Source organism: Sinocyclocheilus rhinocerous, unplaced genomic scaffold, assembly GCF_001515625.1.
Source record: "Sinocyclocheilus rhinocerous isolate Xijiao unplaced genomic scaffold, SAMN03320098_v1.1 scaffold1211, whole genome shotgun sequence".
In the NCBI taxonomy this organism is placed as follows: domain Eukaryota; kingdom Metazoa; phylum Chordata; class Actinopteri; order Cypriniformes; family Cyprinidae; genus Sinocyclocheilus; species Sinocyclocheilus rhinocerous.
In genome coordinates this window covers 91,362-119,064 of record NW_015670979.1, presented here as the reverse complement: position 1 = coordinate 119,064, position 27,703 = coordinate 91,362, and the positions used below count along the sequence as shown (strand labels likewise).

Here is a 27,703-nt window from a genome sequence, read left to right as displayed (position 1 = left end):
GTCTTCCAAAAAATATATATATATTCTGTTTCATAGAAGAAAGTCATACAGGTTTGGAACAACATGAAGGGTGAGTAAATGATGACACAATTTTTATTTTTGGGTGAACTATAACTTTAAACCCAGATATAAGCGATATTGGAGGAGCTACCTTGGGTATTGACCATATTAATTCACAGAACACCAAACGTGCTTGTCTCTCTTACTCGTTAATTTAATTGTCTTATTATGCTTCAAGAGAAGCTGTGACTTGGCATAACATGATGCATCTGTCACTGTCCATCACTTCCTGTTGCTGAGCAGGAAGACCTTGGTTAGGGTTAAGGTTTCATTGGCTACTCACTCCATATTTAGATAGATCTTTATTCAGGCCTTCTGGCGATAAGTAATGCCCAGCCAACGGACAAGGTCACGTGCTGCATTGGCACAACGTTTTAATTCTGTTCCTCTCGTTTCCATAGAGATTACTCCGAAGACCTCAGCCAGCTGCAGTCCTGCCCCAGAATCCCCTCTGAGTTCGGCTGAGGAGTCAGTTAAAAGCCAGCAGGAGGAGCAGATGTGCCGAGCGTCCATCCAGGAGCCCAGCGAAACTTCAGAGTCCCAGCCCGGCACGCCTCTACCGTTACCTCTGCCGGGACACGCGGGTCTCAGCATACAAGAGATGGTAGCAATGTCGCCCGAGCTGGACACCTACACCATCACTAAGAAAGTGAAAGAAGTTCTAACAGATAACAACCTTGGTGAGTATGTTAAGAAAACAGTGGTGTCCTGTCCAATGTATCTCAGTGAACGAAATATTGACTAGCTGCAATACCATACCCATGATTTCTGAGACTGATAAGCTACCATTCTGAAAAAGTAGTTACCTACATTATAGAAATGGTCACGGTTGACTAGTGGAGAATTCTACAGTTTTTACTGTTATTTTTGGTATATTTTTGATGCTATGTTTTGTTAATTTGATCATTTTTATATAAATATTATTATAAATAATATTATAAAATAAACTATTTAATAATTAATATTTTAAAATGTTAATATAAATTTGAGTGGTATTTGTGGTCAGACATAAAAAATTAACTAATTTCTGCACAAATATATATATTTGCTTACACTTGCTTACACTTAAACTTGCTTCACTTGCTTAGAAACCATAGTAATGTTTGATTTTAGAGTTAATTTTTTTTTTTATTCAGTTCATTCAAACCAGTCAAATTCCCAAATGGTCTGAATAATTCATTGGTGATTTGGTTGAAGTGATTTATTAAAATCCTTATCTAGTAAACGGTCTAGGGCTGCACGATTAATCGAAATTAAATCGCAAAGGCGATAAATAGCGATTAGGCAATAACTGCGATTGTCATGCGTATCTTTCAGTGAAGCACGGTTCTGTGATCAGCAGTAAATCTCCATCCGAAAGCCAGAGGGTGCTCTCACGCTGAAACTCCAAATATGCCTTGCAGAAGAAACCCAGGAAATCCCAATAGCGGTTGCTGAATAAACAGAAGATATAACTGCTTTCATTAATTCAACTTGACTAATAAACTCATCACAGAAGGATTTATTTCAAACACTCGACTGACGTTATGAGTTTGGAGTAAAAACATATTATTAAATGTGATATTTTCACGTGCTTTCAGGTGGAGCAGCATTTACTACACAGAGCCAAAGTTCACTGACAAGCTACGCAAACAGCTTTCATAATCGCAGAACAATTTCTTCGATTTCATAATCGTAATTATGATTCATAAATTTAATAATTGAATTCATAAATAATTAAATCGTCTGCTATTATGAACGAGATTTTGCGTAGCTTGTCAGTGAACTACGGCTCTGTGTAGTAAACGCTGCTCCATCTGAAAGCACGTGCTGGAGATTTACTACTAATCACAGAACCGGCTTTACTGACAAGATACACATGACAATCACATTCGATTAATCGTGCAGCCCTAAGTAAACCACAATCAACTGGAAATGTCATGGAAATTCATTGCTCAAAAAATGTGGAAACTCTAAATGAACTGATTTACTGAATGAATCGGACTTCTGAATGCTACTTTCTATTATTCCATAAATTTTACTCATTATTAGAGACAATACATGGTGTATTAATAATGTCTCTCCACATGAGAGGACAGGTGGAGGACAGGTTGGCCCTGCTTTAGCACTTAATGACCGTCCACTACGACTGTCTCAATGTCCCTGCCATAATTAATGAGAGGTCGAACGAGAATGTCACACTGGACACAGCTACTTTCTCCTTCACCGTTTGTTTTAACTCACACCAACCGTTGTCCTCATGTTCAAAAGAGAATTGGCCGAAAACACCAGTGCTTTGTCTTTGTGAACTTTGTGTTCACACTTTCTTCTTTTAAAGTCATGTGATCACAATATAACAAAAGAGAATACGGATATATCGCACAGATGATACCTCAGCGTGATACTGTGACAGTCTCTTTCATCTCGCAGATTCTCATTTCCCGACGCGATTTTTGTCTCGGGAGCAACAAAGATTTGTTGTGCTCTGTAGTGGTATTGACCTGTATAAAGTGCAGAATGTAAAGACAGCTGTGTTGATACGAGTCTGTGGGGAGAGAGAGAAATAATCTTCTGGGATCGCAGGCTTTTGTTTTACTCTGGGGAACATTTCCTTTTTGAACATAGACGGATCTCAGTTATTGTCAAGAGGATTCAGGTGCCTTTTATTTCGAGTGAAAAAAAAAACATTGAAAGCTTAAGCGGCCGTTTGAAAGCACCTTGTCTTAAAGGTGGAGGTTAAAAGCGAAATCAGCAGAGCGTGTTTGATCAAACTTTGATGCCATATCACAATAAAAACATGTTCTCACGAACTCTTTGTTTTTTTAATGATAATATTGGTCCAAAATAAATGAAATGTATATACAGTGGCCTCAAAACAGGTATAACAAAATATCAAACCAAGTGGCATTTTGGCAACATGCTCATATGAAGGTTTCTTGATGAATGCAATTGTTTGTGTTTGCTTTTTAAACCTGAACGCAGATTAAGAGCACCTTTACTTTAAGGTGGAGCAAATCATCAGGATTTGTTTGATCAAACTTGATGCCACAATACAGTAAAAGAATGTACCTGAATTTAATTTAATTTTATTTATTTTTTAATAATAATTATAATATTGGCCCAAAATAAATAAAAGCTATCTACAGTGGCCTCAAAACGTATTTGGACACTTAAGACACAGTTAACGTGTATAAATGTCCTGCATTGTATAACAAAATATCAAACCAAGTGGCTTTTTTTAATATAGCACAAAATACTTCAAGTAAAATGTTTCACAAAAATAAGTTTGTTAATAATAAAACAATATATTGTTTAATATTAAGACAAGTATTTGGACAATTTCAGGTTGTCCAACGTTGAGTCATATGAAGGTTTCTTGACGAAGTTGATTGGTTTGCTCTACAGGCCAGCGTCTGTTTGGCGAGAGCATCTTGGGTTTGACGCAGGGCTCCGTGTCTGATCTGCTGGCCCGGCCCAAGCCCTGGCACAAGCTCAGCCTGAAGGGTCGAGAGCCGTTCGTACGCATGCAGCTGTGGCTGAGCGACCCGCGGAAAGTGGAGAAGCTTATGGACATGAAGCGGATGGAAAAGAAAGGTAGTCTTCCTCCTCTAAAGGCATCTGCCGCTGTCTGGCCGCACACCAACAAACACCTGTTTGCAATTGTGTTGTTTCAGAATGTTTTTATTTCAGTGTTTATTAAAGTGCTTCACAGTTTGTTCAGTGTCGGCTTAGTTGGCAGGTCTTTTCGGGACATTTAAAAGACGGCTGTCTGGTGTAGAATTGTATTCATTTTTTTTGTTTGTTTTCACTTGACGGTGGAGCTGTGTTGCAGCAGTTTGCCTGAACCATAGTGCTCATTTGGGTTGTGTTTCCACTTCCTTTCGACCTCTTTTTTCACTAACAAAGTGCTTGGTGCTCAATCTGGGCCGGTTCCATGTAAAGAAAAAGCAGCTCAGGGATGGATTTATTGGTTTTAGCCACTTTAAACCTGCTAGTTTCACACCAGGAACTGCTAACATCAGTAGCCAGGGTGAAGGATAATGTCCTCACCACATTTTGTTTTCAAAAGCTCAATCCAGCCACATTCACACAAAACTAGATGGTGCTTTTTTATTTATTTTTTTACTATTTTTGTCATTCTGCAAAACTATTTCAGCCACTGTAAAATCTTACATAATGTGTGTGTGTGTTTTCCTCCAAATGTTATATGTAAAATGATTGATGTATTATATTCAAATAGCTTCTGCCAGTTACATCAGCTTTTTGTGTCATACAGTAAAGGCACTGAATTACACTTCAAAAGTTTGTGGTCAGTAGGATTTATTAATGTTTTTGAAAGAAGTCTCTAATGTTCACTAAGACTGCATTTATTTGATCAAAAATGCAGTAAGGTACAGTAATATTGTGAAATATTATAATTTAATATAACTGTTTTCTATTTTAATATATTTTGCATTTTGATTTCTGTGATAGCAAAGCTGAATTTTCAGCATCATTACTTCAGTCTTCAGTGTCACATGATCCTTCAGAAATCATTCTAATATGCTGATTTGGTGCTCAAGAAACATTTCTCATTAGTATCAATTTTGAAAACAGTTGTGCTGCTTAATATTTTTTTTTCAGGATTATTTTTTTATATAAAGTTCAAAAGTACATAAAAATTCTAGAAATAAGTTTGCATTTTAAAATAAAAATCTTAATGAACCAAAAAACTTAAAGTAAAACATTCTTTATAAGCATTATGAAATCTTTATAAGCAATATAAATGTCTTTACTGTCTCTTTCGATCCATGAGTGCATCCTTGCTGAATAAAAATTATAATTTGAATATAAGTATAAATAAATTAACATGTTACATTTTCGAAGCTACAAGTAAAATTTGTAAACAAAGACTTAATCTGTCTCACATTATTCCAGTAACAGAAAAACAATTGCCCAACAATTGTGTATTTTCATGCACAGCCATCGCAGATCCGTCAGTACCTTGATCATGTGTCCATATTTACATGCAGCACCTGCTAATTATTGCCAACTGTGCGATTGTGTTTATCCAGTATTGATTCCAGTCGGCGCAGGAGTTGCAGAAAACAATCTTTAAGCTGCCTCTCGTCAGCGTGCCTCTCTTTAATGTGAAGAGATGCGCGAGATGCCAGAGATAAGGAGGTCAGGCGGAGGGAGGCCTGATGGGCTGTTTGATTGCTCTTTTTTTCCCTCTTTAATAGCCCAGATGTGTCCTCTGGCTGCCGAATAGGCCACACATGCTCTGTGAGGCCGCTCATCGCTCCGCTGTCTGGATTGATGAGGGTGGGAGATGTCATTTCTGTGATCGGCTGTGACAGGCTGACGGCTCTGTGGGGCTGGCTTACTTAAAGTCCACTACACCCAGCGCCGGGCCCGTACGCCTGCGAGCTTGCAGCAGGCCAAGTGAACATTCCTGGAGTCATTAGGCCTGTTTAACACTCCTCTCGGGCTAAAAGTGACATTACTGGTGCTCCTTGGGTGACGATGATGACGATGGTTTTGTTATGAGTCAGGCTTTGCGGTTTGTGTGCGCGTGGAGCGGGCGAAACTTGAGGGGACCTCCTCATTAGAGTGAAACTGGCTCCACCATTTACCCCTAAAGCTCAATGTGCACTTGCCAGGGACGGAAAGCAACAGCTTTGCTGTCGTGTTCCCTCTCTCTGTTTTCGTCTCTCTCCATCTCGCTGTCTTTTGCTCTAGCTTTTCAGAAAAGAGTATGAATTTGACCTCGACGCTGGCTAGAGGCACAAAGCAAATTAGCCTTGCTTGGCCCTTGTTCTGAGAGTTTTGGCCACCAGCGGAATCTTTTACCATTGCTGTTGCCAAAGGCTCCTCTTCAACAGACACTGAAACGCAGCAGAAATGACAAATTTCACACACAGCTGTGTAGTTAGCTGTACTGTGCTTTTTTTAATCAGAAAAAGGATATTAATGTGCTTGCTCTCTGTTTGTGTTCATTTAAGAAAAAATAAAAAGACATTATACTGATTACTCAGTGTTATTATTACTGGAATTTGTTTTCCTTAAACTGTAAATTGTTAGATGGAGAAGGAATTCTTGGTGTTTGGAGAATATTTGGGCCTAGCTGTGCCAGGAATTCAGATTTGCACTTCCCTGCCAATATTTTTTTACTTGCACTAATAATTTTATTTGTAATATTGTGAGATATTATTACAATTTTAAATAACTGGTTTCTGTTTTAGTGTAAGTACATTTAATGTATTTTAAATGCAAAGCTGAATTTTCAGCAGCCATTACTTCAGTCTTCAGTGTCACATGATCCTTCAGAAATCATTATAATATGCTCATTTGGTGCTCAAGAAACATGTATTATTATTATCAATGTTGAAAAATATATTTCTTGGCATTTGTTTCTTTCAAAAATAATTGTTTCTGATTATGAATAGTACAATATCTTACAATACAATACACATTTTTGACAGCTATAAACAATACATTTATAAAAAAATTATGACCTGATGCAAAACATTACTGTTTTGTTTGATTTCCATTTTCACTGACACACACTAGTCAAAATGTCATCTTATGTTATGAAGATTAATTATTAAAAATTAGCATAATTTGCTCAAAACATAGAAACCGACATATAAAATATGTACAACAAATGCAAAAACTTTGAAAGCTTTCAAATGAGCAGGTCATCTTTATAGTAAAACCCTTAAATCTCCCCTATTTTGGATGATTTAATAATTATTTTTGAATTATTTTTGTAATGCTGATGTATGAGTCAAATTTACAAAGATCTCAAGATGCAATAATAATATTTGTAATCAAAGACTGCCCCCTACTGACTAGAGAAAAATACAGCAATCATGCATTTTATGAACTGTAATTTAATCTACAGCATCTAGCACATGCTGTTCAGTTGGAAGGTAACCACCACAGACACTGAGGGGAACATATTGCCCCCAATATTAAAAGTATTGGCCGATAAATATGGGCCAACACATATGCTTATTTGTATGTATATTCTCTGATTGTATTTACAGCTGTTCTCCATATGTGTTTTCCAGCCTACATGAAGAGGCGCCACAGCTCCATCGGTGAGAGTCATTCGCTGGATAGTGGTCTGTCAGGAAGTGACCTCATTCAGAGCGCCAGCCCCCAAAACCTCTCCCAGCAGCAGCAGCAGCAGCAGCCCCAGCTAAAGAAAGTCCGTGTGGTGCTGGCTCCAGAAGAGAAGGAAGCTCTGAAGAGAGCCTACCAGCAGAAGCCTTACCCCTCCCCTAAAACCATCGAGGAGTTAGCGAGCCAGCTCAACCTCAAAACCAGCACAGTCATCAACTGGTTCCACAACTACAGGTACTGAGGCGCTTAAACCCTTAAAGGGGTTGTGAACTTCATTTTTTTAAATGTTATAATGTTCTCTGTGGTCCACTTATAATGTTAGTAAGATTTTTTACACCAAAAAACATAATTTAGAAGTAATAGGCTATTTTCTATCCTGTTTTTGACCTTCTCTTTGAAACACTCATTTTGATAGACGTGCCACATTCAAGACTTGTAAGTAAACGGCCACTGCTAAGATTGGGTAACAGTTTTACTATTAAAATAATACATGGACATTGCTCAGTGGTGTGCTCTGAAAGCAATATAGGTATTTTTAGTTAAAAACGTATAAATACTCGGTACATATATGACAATCTGTAACAGACAAAGCAATAGCGACACATTGTTATTCATACTTGTGTGTTGCAACTTTAATGTTGGATTCAATATAGTCAGCACTGCCTCGTCTTTAATTTTAAGTCTCTGCTTTGAATGGTGTTTTGTTTAAAAGCGAATCTGCAGTAAAATGAAGCAAATATATCAACAGTGTCTTACTGACGCAATCTGGAACTTTGTTTACTCGCCTCCTACTACATGTGCAAATCGGTGGGCGGGGCTAAAGAGGCAATGATGTAGAAGTAGGCGTAGATCTTCTCCAGAGGTAGTCTTTCGTCTCACTATGATGTCATACTGAGACGAAATATGAAACTAAATGTTTGGGAATTTTGGTTGCAATAAAACCAGCGTCTAGTGTTGTTGCCGTCTTCAGTGGTTTGTTATTCTTGTTCTGTCGCCTTCGTTTTTTTTTTCCGACTGTGAAACAATGATCTGGGCCAGTATTGCCACCTTGTGGACAAACTTATTCAAGATTTCAAAGCACATGTACAAGCCATAGTATGAGGTGCTAAGGAACTCTTCCTCAGCTTCTTTGTTTCTATGGTTATAAAAATTGGCACTGTACCCATACCCTAACGTACGTGTAAAACCCAAGTATACTTGGGGCTTTAGCTTACACATCCACCTGCCTTTGTTCCTTCTCTTACGAGTCCCGTTCATTGTTCCCACAGATCCCGTATCCGACGAGAGCTCTTTATCGAAGAGATCCAGGCGGCGGCCGGCGAAGGCGGGTCCCCCTCAGCGCGACCCGGGAAGTCTGGGGGCGAAGGAGACAACAGCTGCGACGGCACCGAGTCTGACAGCACCGCGGAGGGCCGACCGAGCGGCTCCGAGGAGTGCAAGGGCCTCCTGGAGAGCCCCAGCCTCAGCCACAGAGACGAAGAGGGCGAGGCTGAGTTCCCCAGCGCCTCGGGCACCAGCAGGCCACAAGGAGGCATCATAGACAGCCTCTTCGGCATCCCTGAGTCTGTATCCGCCGCCACTGCCACGGCGACCCCCTGCCGAAACCCAAAGGACAGCAGTCTGCGCAAGAAGAAGGCAGCCAACCTCAACAACATCATCCACAGGCTGGAGAAAGCGGCAAACCGCGACGAGCCTCACGAATGGGAATTCTAAAGCGCCGCCATGTTGTTGTTTTATTCTCACTTTGTCCCTCACTGAGCTAACCCGGCCAAGCCTGGTGCACACACACCGGTTAACCCAAGGGTTTTCGATTTGCTGTTTAGAAGTGGGCTATCAGAGACAAGAACAAGAAAAGGAAACCAAGTTTTTAGTCTGTTTATTTTGTGAAGCACTTAACTGCCCTGCTGGCCACAGGGCTGTGACACCATTGGCTAATGGTGAAGACACAAAACTGAAAAGCACATGAGAGGGAGCGTTCCCACAAAATATTCTCAAGACTGGTGACAGTCAAAAAAAAAAAAAAAAACAACAACAAATACACACTATGAAATCACAGTGTCTCTGTTTCTAATAGAGACGTTCTCACCAACAAGCTGAATAACTGTTACAATAATTTATCAGTTCTCAAGTCTCTTGGGAGTTTCCTCTTTTGTATCACATATGCTTTGGCCGTCAGCAGAGACTAGTTCGAACCGGTTTCAAGCCAAAAGTCAAGCATTTAAAAGCAAGTGTTGGCTGAAGGAACACGGGTGCACCGTCCCACCTGCCTCTCCCTCCCTACCCCAGAGGAGGCCATCCAATGGCTATGCAACTCTAGTACGCAATGGATTCCAGCGTAATGGAACCCGCATTATTTTCACAGTTTGGAAGCTTCTCAGATGTGAGAAGAAAATCCTTTTTATAGCAATTAAGTTGCCACCGAGAGATTGCACAGTCAGTTGACTCTAAACAGCACTCCTTTTGATTTTACACGCCAACGGCCTAAAAGAGAAAAAAAAATCGCGTGAATGAAAAATAATCGTCGTAAATAAGAATCCACGATCACGCAAAAATTCATACTGTTGTTGTAAGGTCGACACAAATGGGAGACGGGAGAAATTTCGTAACTCGATAGCTAAGTGTCAATTTTTATCGTTATTTAGGTCTCTTGTAAGGGTAGCGCTCGTTAATTTTTTTCCATAGCTTTAATCGCCTCCGCGACTTGCGTTTTGAAGCCCGTGGAGGTCTTGTTTAATAATAAACGTCATTTTAGGCCAAAACAATGACAGATAGTGAAGAAGAAAAAAGGATTTGTACAGTACTTTGAGTAGCCTAAATATTCCTGACGAGATATTTTTTAAAGAGAATGAACATGCCTGATTTTTATCCTCTTATAATAGAACCATACATCAGAGACCTCTAACCAAGTTGGGCAGTTTAGGCCCATAGAATTACAATTCTAATCCAGTATCTATGGTGTTCTAAATTCTAATTCTATGGTGTGGCCGTGGGCCACTGCGCACTGTATGGGCTGGTCCTCAGCACCTGAGTGCGGGGGGAAACCCACCTAACCGCTCGCTCTCGTGCAAACTCAAAACTTCAGGTTTTTCACCAGCTTCTCCATTCACTGTTCACCCAACCGTAAACGAGCTTTTCGTGGCGTCCGCAACATTACCGAGTATGTTCACGGCACGCATCTGTCCTCCGAAACGACTGGAAAAACACCTTGCGAAATGGACTTGTTTTGTTTTTTCTTCATACTGTATATGACGGAGGACTCGGACACATTTTCATCCACATTTCTTGTTAAACACACATTTAAAAAAAAAAAAAAAAAAAGAGGAAAATATGTAGATTGTGAATGAAAAGCTCTTTTAACGTTAGCAGCCTGAGGTGAATCTCTACACGCTCGCGGCAGAGGACTCTGCACCTCTGTAGAAACGTTCTTTCTCTCCTGAAACACCTTTCGAAACCTGCTCACCTTTCACCTCTGGCCCTTGTGTCATTGTATGCAGTTGATTTTGTGAACGAAAGCGCAGATCGGTGGTGCCACGCGCTCGTCTGTGTGCGAACCTTGAGTGTGTGTGTGTGTGTGATTGTTGACAAGAGCGATCTATATTTGTATATTACTACTACTACTCGCCACAGACAGTGGAAGCAAACACCTCCTCACGTCCCTAAGCTATTTAGCAGTCCTGCAGCATATCACATAGTACATTTAAGTTCTTTTTATTTACACGCATAAACTAATGGTAGATATTTTTTTTGTTTGTTGGTGTGGTTTGCTTATTTATAGATACTGTCTTTTACATATCGATGTCTTACATTGTTATACGTGTTCTTTTTTTTTGTAATGGAAGGGACTATAAAAGGTCAGGTTACATATTTTTAGACTAATAGACTGCCGGCAGTATTGGATTACATTTAAATGATGTACTTTTGATACATGTCTATTGATTAATTCTGAAGATTATCATTTTTATTTTATTTTTTCCCCATATATTACTCTGTTAGTGAGCTGGATGAACAGTTACTACTACATTGATAAAGGAAGCAGAATTTATATGTATTGCATTAATGATTTTAATTAGTACTAATTTTAGATGTAAACTAATGGTAGATATTTTTTTTGTTTGTTGGTGTGGTTTGCTTATTTATAGATACTGTCTTTTACATATCGATGTCTTACATTGTTATACGTGTTCTTTTTTTTTGTAATGGAAGGGACTATAAAAGGTCAGGTTACATATTTTTAGACTAATAGACTGCCGGCAGTATTGGATTACATTTAAATGATGTACTTTTGATACATGTCTATTGATTAATTCTGAAGATTATCATTTTTATTTTATTTTTTCCCCATATATTACTCTGTTAGTGAGCTGGATGAACAGTTACTACTACATTGACAAAGGAAGCAGAATTTATATGTATTGCATTAATGATTTTAATTAGTACTCATTTTAGATGTTTTAACTATTTTTAAAGACTACAATTCAAGATGAATTGCGTTTGGCTGTATTCACTACAAAGGCAAACCGATTGACGCTCTTGAATTGGGTTTTCAGGTAATTAATTAACCTGCGAACGTTCAGAGATAACGTACGTTTATAAATCGCAATCAAGCTTAGTTGCTATAATGAGCCAGTGAACAACTGGTAGTTAACGTCACTGAAATTAGCTGTCGCTTTGACCTGCACCTTGAGGAATTGGGACTTTTTATTTTTATTTTTTGCGTTAAAATCTATGCCGATGAATCTTGAAGAACAAAGTCGGCTTAAAACTACCTTTGGCCTTTTTTTTATGTGTGCCAATGAATGATTCAAATCAAATTAGTCTCTTTAAGACCTAACGAAAGCACAGAGAGATACTTCATGAACCAATGTTTTTATCGGAATATACGAAAATGTCGAAAGCCCGTGACTGTTTCTCGAACTTTCTCTCCACGTCTAACATTGGAGTGCCTTCACTGAAAACTGTTCGCTACTATAATCGCGTCGTCTTCATTCCAAATAAGTGATTGGAAGTATCGCGTGTCAGATTTTAGCAATTTTCGCCAGCAAGTTTAATAATAAGGTCTCATCTAGTCTCAGGTCATAATATTCTGTACTTTTTAGGGTGTCTGTATTGTTTTATCTGAGAGAAAACAGCTGTCCCAGGATTCAGGCTTGGTTCTTCAAAAAAAAAACAAAGTTTTACAATGGTCATTTCGATCGGTTAACTTCACATTTATTTGTCCCAAATGACGTTTTAATAATTTCTAGGCATTCATCAGATGATTTTGACCATGTTATTGCATTTTACCAGTAAGATTCCCCCATGCTGGAGGAAGTTCACAGATGGATTTGGTGTATATTTGGTGTATGGAAACTCTTTAAATGATTTGTAGACTATACTGAAGTGTGGACCAAATTGTCAAAACAGACAAATCAACTTGTGAAGACTCTTTTCTGATCATAAACATGTGATTTCAATTGAACACAGACAAAGAAAACACATTTAGGAGCACATTTAAATCTGGTTTGTATCAAGGACGCTTTTTTATGTCTGTCACGTTCTCACTGACTGAAACGGTAACCGTACTGTTGATACCATAGCATGAAACACATAGAAAAACACTTACGATTCTCGATGCAGATGTCCAGCACTTTTTCTCTGCTTTTTGCAAATATTTTTCTATGGAAAGTATTGCAGATGACTAAACACATCAACATACGACTGCACAGACAGCACGTTTATATGATTTCTTAAAAAAAGAAAAAAGAAAAAAAAAAAAAAAAGCAACAAAAAAGATCATCATTATTGATATTACATTGGTAGTCACGAGTAGCATTAATGTAGATATTTGTCCGTAGCTTAGTTCGCTAGTGATTGTCATAATTGTTACCTCGTTTATTCCCTCACACTTACATCACTTCTGAGACAGTATGTTCTTTCTTCACCTGAGACAATATGTTCTGAACAGCCACAGTTTGTTTCATTGTATCCCAGATAGAGAATTTCTCTCTCTCTCTCTTTTGTTTTTAAAGTTGTTGTAATTGTTACATGTGAGGCGAGCACGACGATTATACATCTGTCTCAGCGAGAGCAACACAAGTTATCACGATTAATTTCGACCAACAATCCATGGAAATTGGATGTCTGGATCATGACATTCAGATCTCTTTCTCTCTCTGGTGTTGCTCTGTATGCTGTAATATGGGTAATATGAAGCCTTGTAATGAAATATGACAGGCAGCTCCCAACACAAGCTGGTATCCTATAGATTCTCCTTAGGTCTCTCAAAGCTCAGGTAGAACCTCGGTTTAGCACAGTCCTTTTGTCCATTAGTTTGTTGGTGACACTTTCCCTCTTACACCTGCTAACGACAGTTGTATGGTTTATTTTTCTATGTGTCATGGTTTTGAACCACAAGATGGAGCTGAATCCTCAATTTTACCTGAATAAAGACTCTTCCACTTTGTTCTCTTGATATGTATTTAGTTTGGTTGGTTTTTCCTTTGTGTATCATCATGTAGTCTTGTATTCTGTTCCCAGCGCTGTTACAGTTCTAATCCAAAATGAAAAAAGCAATATCACTGTTTGAAATTCATTATTATTATTATTATTATTATAATTATTATTATTATTCCTCATTACCACCATAGGTGTATTAACTGAAGTAAATATCTTTTGTACAAACACATTACCACTGTACTCTGCATTTATTTGAGTATTTCTGATGTCAGGAATTTGAACCCATGTTCAAGCAGCACAAAGCATGTGCAAACTAATAATTTGCATGATTTGTAAATGTTTTTGACTACAACAGTTATATATATGCATCTGTTATAGTGATATTTTAAGGGTCTAAATGAAACCACAACATACAAGTTTCAAAAATAAGCATGTACAGCTAGAAATTCCACACTTCCACACAAACAGAAGACAGTAACTGAAATGTTTTTAATAATTTTTTTTTATATATATAAAGTATATAACCAGAAGGCACATTTAAATTGATTTATTGTAATTTCAGCAAATCTCCATATCCATTCCAATTTCAGATTGAGCTCACAGCTTGTGTTAGCAGCCTACATCCTTAACAGTTAGCCAACCACGACTCCAGAACATTTCCACCAATCTTGAATTTGAACCGAAGTGACTAAATTACACTTTAATTTTCTTTCGAGTGACAGACATTTATTTTGTACACAATACTTGTCAGTTATTCTAAAACTTAAATTAGGGGCTCAGGTGAAATGAAGCCAGACTAATAATTATAAACCAAGGCCGTTTTTTACCAAGGGCCTTTGTGCAAAATAATGCCATCAGTGTTTACTAGCAGTTTAAATACATCATGCTCCATAATCATATTACTTTGAATACAGTTTAACAAATGAGGTAGAGCAAACAGTTATAGCTACAACCAACGGCATCCATTATGACAGATAAACCATTTTCAGATGTTCCATTACCAATAAATATTCAAACGTTAAGGATCAAAAAGTCTGAATCAGTTTTTATTATATATATATATATATATACATATACACACACCCATATATTAGTGCTGTCAAACGATTAATCACATCCAAAATAAGTTTACATATGTGTGTGCTGTGTATATTTATTATGTATATATTAATACACACACATGCATGTATACATTTAAGAAAAATGTTTTGTTTATATATAAAATATACATAATATAAATTATATATATATATATATACACCTACATGTAAATATTTTAAAAATATATACATCTATGTTTGTGTATTTATAGATACAATATACACAGTACACACATTATGTAAACAAAAACATATTTTGGATGTGATTAATCGTTTGACAGCACTAATATATATATATATATATACACACACAATATCCAATTTATACAGGATCTTTCAAATAGCCTTTTTAAAAATATTTTATAAGGGTATTTTGTATTTACTTTTGGGTAAGGATTTGTTGCAAAAAAAATTTTTAAATACGACATATCAGTACCATATATTTGTGTGATTTGGCACATAATTTTTTTATCAAAACCAACTCTAAGCTGTTAAAATGGGAGATATGCTTCAAGTATCCCTGTGTCTTCCTCACTTGCTAGACTTTAGGCTAAATAAGATCATCACAGCCATTGCCAGCATCATCCCTACAGCGATTTCCTTCATCCTGCCCAGTTTCATATCCTCATACAGCTCCTTCTTTTTCCTGATGATCTCTTCTCTGCGCTGCCGGATCTCCTGCTCTCTCTTAAGTTGTTCTCCATAATGTGATCTGATGAAGGTATCAAAGTCAAAGATGTTCTGCTGGGCGGCTCCAACAGAGGGAGAGTGTCGGGTTCTGCTCTGCTGTCCTGATGCTGGACTCTCTCTGCCGGCGGGTTTGCTGGTTCCCTGCAGGTCAGCTTGACTCAGGATCCCACGGTCGTATTTCCTCCTCAGAGCTTTATTACCCAGGACGCTGTGCGCCTCGCTGATCTGAGAGAACCTGAACGCGGCCTCCTCGGTCCCTGCGTTCTTGTCCGGGTGATATATGAAGGACTGTTTATAGTAAGCAGTCTTGATTTGTACGTGCGTGGCGGTCGAAGAAACTTCCAAAATATCATAATAAGCAGACTTTGATTTGTATAACGGACTGCCTTTATCATGTGTGCCACTACAAGCTCTGGTTAAAGACATAAACTGCCCTAAATAATCACTTGGAGGTCCATAAAGAGTATGACTGGACGGGAGAGGAGAGTTTTCCATAAGTTCTCAAACACGAGTTCCTCCAGGAGGACATGTGAACTGCAGATGCCTTAGACGTCGATCCATGGCAGTCAGTCCATGTACTAACATTTCCAGAATTGAGGTCCAACCGCACTTTCACGCTGTTTGCATCTCCACCAGCACAGGTAAAGAGTGTGTTCACAGCCCCTTTTGGAGACTCCAGAGCTGCCGGTCTTTTAGCTGCTTGGACACGGTCATTTCGAATCTCACAGAGCTGTGGTGAATTTATTAAAACTGCAACATAAGTTGTCGTTGGAACCAGTTTACAGTCTTTATCCAAATGCGGGAGATTTCGCAGTTTTAAAAGCTTGTAAGCCCCTCTCCCGAACCGCAGCCTGACCTCCGCCATTGCGCAGGGATCAACTAAAGAAAGCTACATCTGTTTCCGCGTACTGCAAGTTGACCAATCAGAATTGAGCTTCTTTGCAGGCTGAGTGAAATTTGACCAATGCCGTGCGAGAACAATATTTCCAGGTAAGAGATTGGTGGGGCGTTCAGGTTGTTGTTTCATCGTAATGGTTACATAATAGACTGTGCAGAGACTGTAGTATTAGGGTCATTCCTACAATTCAGTTCCTACTGGGGTTTGAAATGTTTTAACCTATTTTTTTTGTTATTTATTTATTTGTTTGTTTGTTTGTTTGTTTATTTAAAAAAAACTAGTATAGGTCCAAGTATCAGGACATAAAGTGTATAGTAACCACTGATCTATATATAATGTTCTCTATTATAGATCAGTGATAGTAACTCAATGGACACACTATCATTATTAGTATTATTATTGCAAATTAATCACTTTTTTGTAGATAATGTAATTATAGACATTTCATTGTATAGAAAATTCAGTTATTTTAGCTGTTCTGTGGACATGAGAAAATGACAGAATGACAAAACAAATCTAAATCATTTAAATTAAGGGCCCTATTAAAATTCTGTTCAGTTAAAAAATTAACATTATCAATGTTATTACATACACACATAAGCACTTACCTAATTCAAGTTTGTGGACAGCAAAGTAAGAATTTCATGGCTCAGGGAAACTTGTTTTCCTCACTGGGCATATGACAATAAACGCTTTGAATCCTTGAATCCTTAATGTGCTGCTTGCCAACTAAAACTAGTTCATGACCAGGGGTATGTTTAGAGTTTTGGGGCCCCACACAATTGAGTGGTGTCTGATCACCCTACTGTTCATAACTAAATAACATTTATACTGTATGCTATATAATTTCCCCTTCAAAGTCAGTGAATATTTATAGCGGAATTTCTATGATTGCAAATTGTATCTTGTGCATTATATTGGCAGTTATTTATGTATTATAAATATGCAACTAATTTGAAATCAGGCGTCACTTTTATTTAGGGCAGAGTTTAAATTACTTTCAACTCTGCCCTAAATAAAAGTGACGCCTGCTGAACTGCGTGCGTGTACGTTACACAAGTTACGCACGTTTGTAAATCTGTTCATGTTTACGTTTGTCGCGGAGCACACAGCTGAAAACATTCTAGCAGTACGCTGTCACATACGTAACTTGCGTACGTGCTTTACAGCGCACACGAGCGGTCTCGCATCCACCTGACCAGCCTGCAGACCACACCTCTCGCTCGGGGTGTGCTTTGCTACCCTGCCGTCCTCCTGGACATCATAACAGTCGCTGACAGTCCGCGTGAGGGCCTTAATAGACACTCGTATCAGACCTGCTGTGGGTGTGTGCATGCAGCATAATGGAGCAGGCGAAACCCCGAACGGAGAACCGCCTCCGCCTTCCTTTAGCGCAGCAGCTCCGCTCCAAATGGCAGCATCACGGGTGAGGAGGTTCGCGCAGGAGGGGCGGACGGTCCCTCCTCAGCCGAGAGTGATGGTGGTGTTTTCGGCTGCGAGTGACACTGAGAAACAGGGAGATGCGATGTCGGGCGCGGACACCGGGGAAGAGGTGTATCGCAAACCAGCCATACCTATTCCTAATCTTAATCTAGGGAAGTCCCTTCGCACTTTAGACGCACCTGAGGAGGTAAGTCCCCGAGGTTTAAAGAGGATGTGCTATTTTTATAACAGGGTAGTTGTAGTGTAATGCATATAAGTTAAATGCAAATTAAAATACCCCCGTCCATCTGCGTTTCGCCCCATTAATTGTTTGTTTCTTTGTTTTTCCAAAAGATCATCTGGAGGAGCCGTGTCAAAGTTTCCCAGATTCCCGTGTTTTATCATAACCGTTTCCATAGGCAACAGATTTATTGAGTGTGTTTGCTTCCCGATTGCTGCAATCGGATTGGTTCTTTATCCCAGTGGGGCGGGTGAACGTCGTTTCTGATTGGTTCATATCATACGTCCATCAAATCATATCGGCTGGATTAAACTAATCGTGTTTTGCAAGGTCTATTAAGTTAAAGGTGTCACCGCAGATTTCTGCTGACAAACCTGCGTGACCTGTCAACATGTGTAATATGATTAGCCTAACACCTTTGTTTATCATTGCCAACGGGTTTTAAGAGAATTATTTAAACATGTAACAGCATTCAAATGAACCGGGGAGGGAACTGATCCTGCTTTGCTAGTAGATAGTTAAGAAGTTCCCGTGCATAACTATGACTTTTAGTACAGTGATATATATGTTATACACTACCGTTCAAAAGTTTGTAGTCAGTAAATTAAAAAATTAAATAATAATAATAACACTTTTATTTGGCAAGGAAGCAGAAGTGAAATATTTCTATTTCAAATAAATGCTGTTCTCTTAAACGCTAAATTCATCAGAGAATCCTAAAAAAATGCATCATGGGCTTTCTGCATCACTGTTTTCAGTATCGATACTAATAAGAACTGTTTGAGAAATGTTTCTTCAGTGCCAAATCAGCATATTAGAATGATTTCTGAAGGATCATGTGACACTGAAGACTGGAGTAATGGCTGCTGAAAATTCAGCTTTGCCATAACTTTAAATTTCTGCCATAATTTTAAAATATATTAAAATAAAATACTGTTATTTTCCATTCTAATAAAATTTCAAAATACTACTGTTTTTAGTCAAATAAATACATCTTAGGTGAGCACAAGATACTTATTTCAAAAACATTCGTTTTACCCCAAACTTTTGAGCAGTAGTGTCCCTTCAGACTAATGTAAAATACTAATGTCTTTTACATAAAAAAAAATAGACTAATGTCTATTTCTGTTCCTCCTCTCTCTCCATAGTTCCCCGAGGTCATCCCCCTGAATGTAGGAGGAACATATTTCACCACTCGGCTCTCCACCCTGCGACGTTATGAGGACACAATGCTGGCTGCCATGTTTAGTGGCCGCCACCACATTCCCAGGGATGCAGAGGGACGATATTTCATAGACCGAGACGGAGCATATTTTGGGTTAGTGTTTAGATTAATAAAATCTGATTATGGTCGGTGCCTAGTACCCAAAAATACAAAGCAAACATTTTGATTATCTGAATTCAGCCTTTATTGTTTCATCAGTGGATTACTTAAATAACTGCTTGATATGATGCTTATTAGAAATGCTTATATGTACTTCTCTGGCATTAGGGATATTCTGAATTTCTTGCGAGAGGGTGAGCTGCCTCAGAGGGACCGTGTTCGTGCGGTGCACAGGGAAGCTCAGTATTATGCTATTGGGCCTCTTTTGGAAAGCCTTGAAGACACGCAGCCACTCACCGGAGAGAAAGTGCGACAGGCTTTTCTTGATCTTTTGCCCTATTATAAAGGTAATGTAAAATCATAAATAAAAATAATAAAAAGGGGTTTTCCGTTGATTTAACAATTGTCCCCTTTTCTTCTAGAAAATTTTGAGCGCATCGTGGAGATTGCAAAACTTCGTGCCATGCAGCGGAAGGCTCGTTTTGCAAAATTGAAGATCTGTGTTTACAAGGAGGAGATGCCCATCACCCCTTATGAAAGACCACTGTTCAATTCGCTGCGATTTGAGCGCTCGGAGAGTGAGGCCAAGCTGTTTGAGCACCATTGTGATGTTGACGTGTCCTTCGGGCCCTGGGAGGCAGTGGCGGATGTTTATGACCTTCTTCACTGCATAGTAAGCGACCTGGCAGAGCGTGGCATCTCTGCTGACCAGCAATGCATCGGCGTGTGTGACAAACACCTCATTAACCACTACTACTGCAAAAGGCCAATCTATGAGTTTAAAATCACCTGGTGGTGAAGGTGAGGTGTTTTAGCTGATGTTTCTTTTGCCAAGAACTGAGATGTGCAAGTCTGAGCAAATGATGTTTGCTGCTGTCTACAGTTATATGAAACCAGCAGGATCATGGAGTCCTACTCGAAATGAGTGGAAATAATGACACGCTTTTGAAAAAGATGGCTATAATTGTGGCATTTGCTTTTTTGTTTCTTCATGAAACTGCGGTTTGCAACCCAAAATTTCTTTTATGGGCAGCTCTATTGATTCCTTAGTTTTTGTAAGTAATTGTTTAACTTAGTTAATTTAGAATAAACCTGGAATCATTTCATCCAGTTGTAGTTCTGAAGGGATTTTCTGGAATCGTCCTCAGAGGAAGTGAACTTATGTGAAACAGTGTTTCCTGTTCTAAATATGACATCTCTTAAGTATGTTTCCGTGTTAGATGTAATGATTGTATTAACAGTTTGATCGAAGAATCAGTCAACTGGACCCATATTCGGAAACTGAAAGTCTGTCATTGCTATTTCTTTAAAAAAAAAAAATTTTTTTTTTAAATTTCCATACAGTATTTTAAAATGACTTTACCCAATTTGTTTTACATGACATATATGTAGGACCCGATCCATGTCATGTTTCCAGTAATGAACACCATAGATCATGCAACCTCTGCAGATACTGACTTTAACCAGAATACAACTGTCTGTTATTTACAGCCACCCAAAGCTTCACATAAAGCCTTCTAAAATAATCATACATCACATAAAAGTATAAAAGTTTTGATTTATGTCAAAAAATAAACTGTTCTTAAAGGAGAGCCCAAAATAGTTTTTTTTTAGAATAAGTTTATGTACTAAAATAAATATGACCTGAATGTGAATTAAAAGGAGTATATTTAAAATTATACTAAAGACTGTTAGCCACCTTATTGCAGGTTAGATTGCCTATTTTGCTACTTTGACACTTTATGAAGTTATTTTCTGCTGCCAACAGCATTTGTCTATGCTTTTAATTGCCATAACCCTCAACAATTTTAGATGATTTAGCATTATTTGTTATTTTAGTCATCTGAAACCTCTGTCTCTCATTGGTTTGCTGTGAGAGCTGTGAAGGCCACGTGAAGTTGCACCAGCTCTCTGTGTTTTGGCAGCAGAATATCTAATACCAGTGAAAATGCACATGATAATCCTAACTGGGATTTAGTTTCAGTTTTGCCCAGTTTACGTTATGTTGCTCAAGTCTAAACTGATGCATATTTGTTCTGTTGTACATTTGTTGAATACTGTTGTTTGTATTGCATTATTGTACTGGCTCTTATTGTGCTGATAATAAACAATATATTTTGCAATTTATTAAAAGCAGATCCTTTTTTTTTTTTTTTTTTTACATTTAAACGTTTATAATAATGCTTCAATTATCATAGATCATGGATAACAAATGTATTTATTTATTTTTTATTATGCAATAGAAGAACAACAAATACAATTACAAAGACAAGTAAGAACAAAAGACAATAAGGGTTACAAACAATACTCCAAAGCATACTATGTTAGCTTATAAGATTTACACCATGAAAGAGTATTACGTGAGATCTATTAATAATTGAACGGATGTCTTTGTTTGACATGGCATTGAGAAGACTTTGGTCAACAAATAAATTAGTGTTATCAAAAAGAGGAGAGTGCAACGAACCTTTAGGGCCAGATTTGACTAAAGGTATAATACAAGAGGGAATTGCACCAAACACAATGGCATATTCTCTTGGGGGGACAGGAAAAGAAAATTCTTGCATAAAGATAACCCGAGATAACCCATCTGCCTTAGAAAGCAACACTCTACCCATTATTGACAGATCACGCTGTAACCAAGAATTTAATTTGCGTCGGATAGAGAGAATAACAGGTTCAAAATTAAGCTTTGATCTCTTTTTCTGATCTTTACATATAATTATACCTAGATATTTGACTTCAGATTTGACTGGGACGTCACAAATTTTAACATCAGTAGAATCTTTTATAGATAAAAGTTCACATTTATGGATATTAAGACATAAACCAGAAGCAGAGGAAAACAACTTAATTTTGTCTAAAGCTAAAGGAACTTGATCTTTATTTTTTAAGAAAAGAGTTGTGTCATCAGCCAGTTGGCTTAGTAATATTGATCGATTTGCCACAGAGATACCTTTCAAATTACTATTTTGAATGTGGATTGCTAAAAGTTGCATAGGAAGCAGAAAAAGATAAGGCGAGATAGGGCAGCCTTGACGAATGCCTCTCTCTATGTTAAACCTATGAGTAGTATCATGTTGTAATTTAATTGAAGCATTGGCATTATTATACAAAGTTTGAATTGCATTAATAAAATTAGGGCCAAAACCAAAAACACTCAAGGACTTAAGAATAAAAGGAAATTCAATGGACTCAAAAGCTTTATAAAAATAAAAAAAAAGCAGAAAACTGTCATCCAGGATAAAATCTGAGTAATCTAAAATATCAAGAACAAGTCTAATATTATTTGAAATAAGTCTGTCTGTCATAAAGCCCGATTGACATTCATCTATTATATCATCTAGGACACATTTAATCTTTTTAGCAAAAATCATGGCTAATATTTTGTAGTCATTATTCAGGAGACTTATAGGTCGCCAGTTTTCCAACTGAGAGTGGTCTTTTTTAGGTTTAGGGATCAAATTTATAACACCCTGAGTCTGGATAACAAATGTACAAAAGATGATGAATGCGCTGTATTTGTCATAGGGAGTGTTGACATTCCGAGATCAGCCCACCTATAGCCCCGCCCACACAACCCATACACCAGTCGCGAGGATATGATGTAATTGTGACTCTGGAGAAGAGACCGCCGACGAGGTATCTGTCGCCGTCCGGTTGATTAACATTGAATACTTAAACTTTCCGTTGTTTTTCAGTGTTTTTTATGAATTTTTATTCAGTATCGCTTTAGACTAGTAATACATATTTATCTTCTATCTTGCTGACAATGAGCTGTTGCGTTTGTTTTTAGCCACGTAAGTTAGCTGTTTTGCTAGCATGACGTGTCTGCCTGCGGCGGATTGAATGACATTCTGTTATTACCAGTCGATAATGTATTTTCTAGGTTACTTTTAAGCCCTCTATTAGTCAATTAATAAAATGTTTAAGCTACAACATACCGGCGTTGAACGATGTCAGTAACGTTATATGATGTAATACCTGGAGTTTAATTTCATGTCATCAGTGTTTGTGCTTTTAAACATTTATTTCATTGAAACGATAAAGACGCAAGATCAAACACGTTTGAACTACTCACTTTTTCATTTCGATGGAGATTTACTGCGTCATTGGTTGTTTAATAATTCGCAGTATAATTTAGACATCGTTTTTGTAAGGTTAGGTGAATTCAGGTTAATTGGGACATTTTTCCCAGACATCTCAATGGCATCAAGTGTCCCAATTGACCTGAATTCACCCTGTATAATTATTAAAACTATGCATTTGACTAGTTTACTTGCCCTTTAGCTCTGAAATATAAATCTAAGTATGAATATCTGATTTGGCATCTCTGGTATGTTCTGCAAGAGTTGTATGTCTTTGCAGAGCACATTATGTAGCCCACCTCCAGTTGTCTTGCTGCATGTACTGCAGACCGGATGTGCAAATTCAGATCACAATGACAAACATGTTTCTTTACCTAGACAAAGGGACACGATGAGTCAGCGCTCTGAGCGACGGGGGATCCATGTGGACCAATCAGAACTGCTGTGTAAGAAAGGCTGCGGTTACTATGGCAACGCTGCATGGCAGGGCCTATGCTCCAAGTGCTGGAGGGAGGAGTACCAGAGAGCTCGGCAGAGACAGATCCAGGAGGACTGGGCTCTGGCTGAGAAGTGAGTTGGACACGGTGGAATTAAACCCCAGTGGTTTAGTTTTGTTAGATCACGCATTAAGTATTAATTAAAAGAAACATTCAGCATCATCAAGACATTCATAAAGAAGAAATGATGTTCAGACAGATTGCTGTAATGATGTGCTTCCTGTCGCAGGCTGCAGCGAGAAGAGGAGGCAGCTTATGTCAGCAGTCACAGTTCCTCTCAGACCCAGCCTCCACAGTCCCACTCTCAGCAATCTCTCGCCACCTTCTCCAAGTTTGAGGAGAAGAAAACCAATGAGAAGACCCGTAAGGTCACCACTGTAAAGAAGTTCTTCAGCCCCTCCTCCCGCACTGCCCCTAAAAAAGGTACGAGGAATGTGGGATTGGAGCGATATAAGTGTGATACGTGTTTTTTTGCAGTAGGAGTTGGCTGATGTCCAGGACTGGGTGTGTTCTTATTCATCTGCCACCAACAAAATTATTATTAGTTGGACAAGTAAAAAACTGATTTAAAATACAGTGGAGCTTTACAGACTTTTGTCAGTGCTGTAGGTTTTCCTTGTGTCGCCACTTTTCTCGCAGAGCCCAAAATACAAAATCACACATTCTTTTGCTTCTGGATTCCTTTTGGAAATCATGCTTATTTTGTATGCAAATGATTGCCCTCATCATCATACAAAGTCCCAGTTTGATTTTACCTTGTCATTGGATGGCATCTCTCTGATAAAGCCTTAAATTGTCTGCATGCAACATCCAAACAGCAATTTGTAATTTATGATAGATTATTACTACTTTAATGGACCTGAATGTTGGCAATTAAAAGGCTTTGCCATTGAAACATTAAGTATAGACCGTTCAAAAGTTCATTGGGATCAGTAAGATTTTATGATTTTGAAATAAATCTCTTACGCTTACCATGGCTGAATTAATAAAGTAAAAAGTTTTCTATTTTAATATATTATAAAATGTAATTTATTCTTGTGATGCAAAGCTGAATTTTCAGCAGCATTACTCCAGTCTTCAGTGTCACATGATCCTTTAGAAATCATTCTAATATGCTGATTTGGTGCTCAAGAAACATTTCTTATTATTATCAATGTTGAAAACGGTTCATATTTTGTTTACATTTTTTTAGGATTCTGTGATGAATAGAAAGTTCAAATGAATAGCATTTATTTGAAATAGAAATCATTTTTAACATGACTTTACTGTCACCTTTGATTAATTTAATGCATTCTTGCTGCATTAAACTTTCTTTTTACTTTCTTTTTTTACTGAACCCAAACTTTTCAACGGTAGTGTAAGTCATCCTTGCTTGATTTAATAGTTATATATTCATTTGCTGTCACATGATTTTATAATTTGTCCATCATGTTCTTATTAGATGATTTTATTTGAACAAGAGATCCACCCTTCATCTCTCAGTTTGTTTCCTTCATCCCGTTGCTGTTCTGCCGTTCTGTCTGATCTCCGCCCCCACCTCTCCCACATTTTTCATCCATTTCACCCCCTTTCGCCCGTTTCCCTTGCCTACCCTGGGTGTTTTAGTCCCCCCCGAAAAAGAAAGCGAGAAACAAGAGAAAGAGGAGAAGTTGCAGGGCAGGAGGGAGAGCCATGGAGAAAACCTCCTGAGGGATCTGAAGGGCATTTTTACCCAACCCTGGGAGATGGCCTCCCCCACTGAAGGTAACAGACAGAGCCTGGAGGAAAATCTGGGGTTATGAAAAGGGAACGTGTTCATCTTTTCTGAGGTGGACCAGCATTCCTTGTGTGATTTGATGTTCTGTGTTGAAGAGCTAACTGTCTAAAAGTGTCTTTACTAAAAGTATTTCACAAAGTACAGCAACCATTTCATTTGATGTTCCCCTCAGCTGTTCTTTGTAACATACTGCCCTGATCCATACCGTAGTTTAGTGTGTATTTATTCTATGTTGGTTGTGTGTGCGTCAAAAGACATGATTGAATTCACCCTACCATTTTTTTTCACATTCACTGTCTCATTGTCATGCGTCCTCCTCTTTTTCTTGTCAATCTGGTGGCAGCTCTGGTATCGAGGCTGAGAGGTGGGTGTTAGTGCCACATCACTGTAGCCCTCCAGCACAAATCATAGAAAACAAACCAGTGCATCAGTGTTATATATATGATCTGCATGCATTCAGGCTGAAACCCTTCTAACGCTCCATTACTGTCAGTGGGGCGTTTAGAAAGACCGGTGCAACAGCATTTAGAACATCTGTTTGTGTAGTATTTAACCACAGCATGCTGGTACCAGAATTCTCTCTCAATTCATTCAGCTACTCTATTACTGTCTTTGACTCTGTTCTGATGTCAAAGGTGTTGGCATGGTAACAGATCAATATTTTAGTAGAATGGCCTACTTCTGAGAAGGTTTTCCTCAATGGGCTGCAAGTCAACTTATGAATATATGATATGTAACATTTTATGTTGTTTATTCAGTGGGTTTTTTCTTTATTCTGTGCAGAATGTCATGTGTAATTCAGCTGAATATTTCTACTGAAATAATTAGTTTTTTCTTGAATATTATTGGTTGAAATGACTTAATTTCACATGGCATTCTGTGATGAAAACTAACTTTTGAACTTCCATTTTCATCCGATCCAATTTAATATCCACTTTGTTCATAGACATTTGTTTGTAAACATTCTGTGTGCTTATTTGTGTTCCTCAGAGAGCCATGAGGGTAAAACGCCCAGTCCCTCAATTACCCGTCAGTCCAGCATCGAGACCGATCGCGTGTCACGAGACTTTGTGGAGTTCCTCAAGACCTTACAGAAGCTTGGCAGAGACATCCACAAGCAGAGCCGTGGTTTCATAGAGAGTATGGGAAATAAAAAGGTGAGAACCAGGGTCACGTGCCCACATCAAATTTGAATGTTAATCATTTAAGTAAACAAATTCTTTTGTATTTGTTCTTATTTGAAGGATCTCAGTGCTGAAGAACTGTCTGAGTGTGTGCAGGACTTCTATCAGGGCATGTCTGACCGACTCATGAATCATTTTAAAGGTAGAATTCATGCTTCGGAGAAACTTGGCAGCACTGAATTGGTCAAAAAGTCTTAAATGGTTTGAATCATTTTAATTAAATACTCACTGAATCCATTAGAGCGGATACTGAATCTGATTCATCTGCTGTCTGGTTGTTTTGTTGTTATAAAATGGAATTTTATAAAAAATTACCAAAAATGGTTGTGATTGTTTTGTATGTAGTTGGGCCTAATTATTAAGGGAGGCAGAATTGTTTGGGAGACGGGTATCTACAAAAATATTTTTCTTTAAATACGGTCAGGCTGGGACATTAAAATGAGGGAGTTTTTAGAGCAGAGAGATATCTAAACCAGTTGGCCCGTGTTGACCTTTGATAATGCAACATTTATTTTTGGTCCACAGCCCTCAATCAAATTAGATTTTTGGCCCTTCATATTAAAAAGTTTGGGCTCCTCTGTTTTAGAGCATGACAAATTTATAAATTGTCTCTGAATGTATGTTTAATTATTTTTTGTTTGTTTGAAAAATTGTAGCTTAACTTGTTAGACTGAACCTGAGGAAAGGTTGTTTTTTTTTAAAGGTTGTAAATGGCTCATATCAGTTTTGGTTTCATTTTAGTTTTAGTAATTTTATGGTTTTGTTTTTTATTTTAATTTTAACTTTTGTGTTTTATTTATTTATTTTAGTTTCATTTTTAATTTAATTTACTAATTACTTTAGTAATTTTAGTACTTCAGTGTGATTTTTTTTTTTCAAATCATATTTCTATGTGTGTTTGCGTGTCTATATATATATA

General features: G+C 38.0%; 4 protein-coding genes across 8 annotated transcripts in view; 3 read left to right on the top strand and 1 right to left on the bottom strand.

Moving 5' to 3' along the window:
* The window catches only part of LOC107734438 (homeobox protein cut-like 1), a 121,446-nt gene extending 110,960 nt beyond the window's left edge, over positions 1-10,486 (top strand). For all 3 annotated transcript variants that reach the window (XM_016546389.1, XM_016546390.1, XM_016546388.1), the window contains 4 exons: positions 462-740; positions 3,445-3,633; positions 7,095-7,383; positions 8,418-10,486. In XM_016546389.1, the coding sequence (XP_016401875.1) occupies positions 462-740; positions 3,445-3,633; positions 7,095-7,383; positions 8,418-8,862 (1,202 nt within the window). In that variant the 3' untranslated portion in view covers positions 8,863-10,486. The remainder of the gene's footprint in view (positions 1-461; positions 741-3,444; positions 3,634-7,094; positions 7,384-8,417) is intronic.
* Positions 10,487-15,056: 4,570 nt separating this feature from the next.
* LOC107734472 (dnaJ homolog subfamily C member 30-like) lies at positions 15,057-16,321 on the bottom strand. Its single transcript, XM_016546444.1, has one exon. The coding sequence runs from the start codon at positions 15,867-15,869 to the stop codon at positions 15,216-15,218; it is 654 nt and encodes a 217-aa protein (XP_016401930.1). The 5' UTR covers positions 15,870-16,321; the 3' UTR covers positions 15,057-15,215.
* Positions 16,322-17,282: 961 nt separating this feature from the next.
* LOC107734471 (BTB/POZ domain-containing protein KCTD7-like) lies at positions 17,283-20,098 on the top strand. The gene is made up of 4 exons (XM_016546443.1): positions 17,283-17,902; positions 19,084-19,253; positions 19,428-19,606; positions 19,682-20,098. Exons 1-4 carry the CDS (start codon positions 17,606-17,608, stop codon positions 20,056-20,058), a joined length of 1,023 nt encoding a protein of 340 aa, XP_016401929.1. The 5' UTR covers positions 17,283-17,605; the 3' UTR covers positions 20,059-20,098.
* A 2,705-nt stretch (positions 20,099-22,803) lies between these two features.
* The window catches only part of LOC107734461 (rab5 GDP/GTP exchange factor-like), an 8,612-nt gene continuing 3,712 nt past the window's right edge, over positions 22,804-27,703 (top strand). Inside the window, exons 1-7 of one of the 3 annotated variants that reach the window (XM_016546433.1) lie at positions 22,804-22,901; positions 23,726-23,917; positions 24,074-24,267; positions 25,450-25,587; positions 25,944-25,964; positions 26,591-26,757; positions 26,845-26,926. In XM_016546433.1, coding sequence (XP_016401919.1) covers positions 23,739-23,917; positions 24,074-24,267; positions 25,450-25,587; positions 25,944-25,964; positions 26,591-26,757; positions 26,845-26,926 — 781 coding nt within the window. In that variant the 5' untranslated portion in view covers positions 22,804-22,901; positions 23,726-23,738. The remainder of the gene's footprint in view (positions 22,902-23,725; positions 23,918-24,073; positions 24,268-25,449; positions 25,588-25,943; positions 25,965-26,590; positions 26,758-26,844; positions 26,927-27,703) is intronic. The other 2 variants (XM_016546434.1, XM_016546435.1) reach the window with 2 other exon arrangements.

What these genes read in the sequence shown, in the direction of transcription:
- LOC107734472 (XM_016546444.1), bottom strand. Translation starts at nt 15,869, where the DNA reads ATGGAAAACTCTCCTCTCCCGTCCAGTCATACTCTTTATGGACCTCCA.
- LOC107734471 (XM_016546443.1), top strand. Translation starts at nt 17,606, where the DNA reads ATGCAGCATAATGGAGCAGGCGAAACCCCGAACGGAGAACCGCCTCCG. An exon ending in CTTTAGACGCACCTGAGGAG is followed by an intron (nt 17,903 to 19,083) that starts GTAAGTCCCCGA and finishes CTCTCTCCATAG; the next exon opens with TTCCCCGAGGTCATCCCCCT. An exon ending in TCTTTTGCCCTATTATAAAG is followed by an intron (nt 19,607 to 19,681) that starts GTAATGTAAAAT and finishes CTTTTCTTCTAG; the next exon opens with AAAATTTTGAGCGCATCGTG.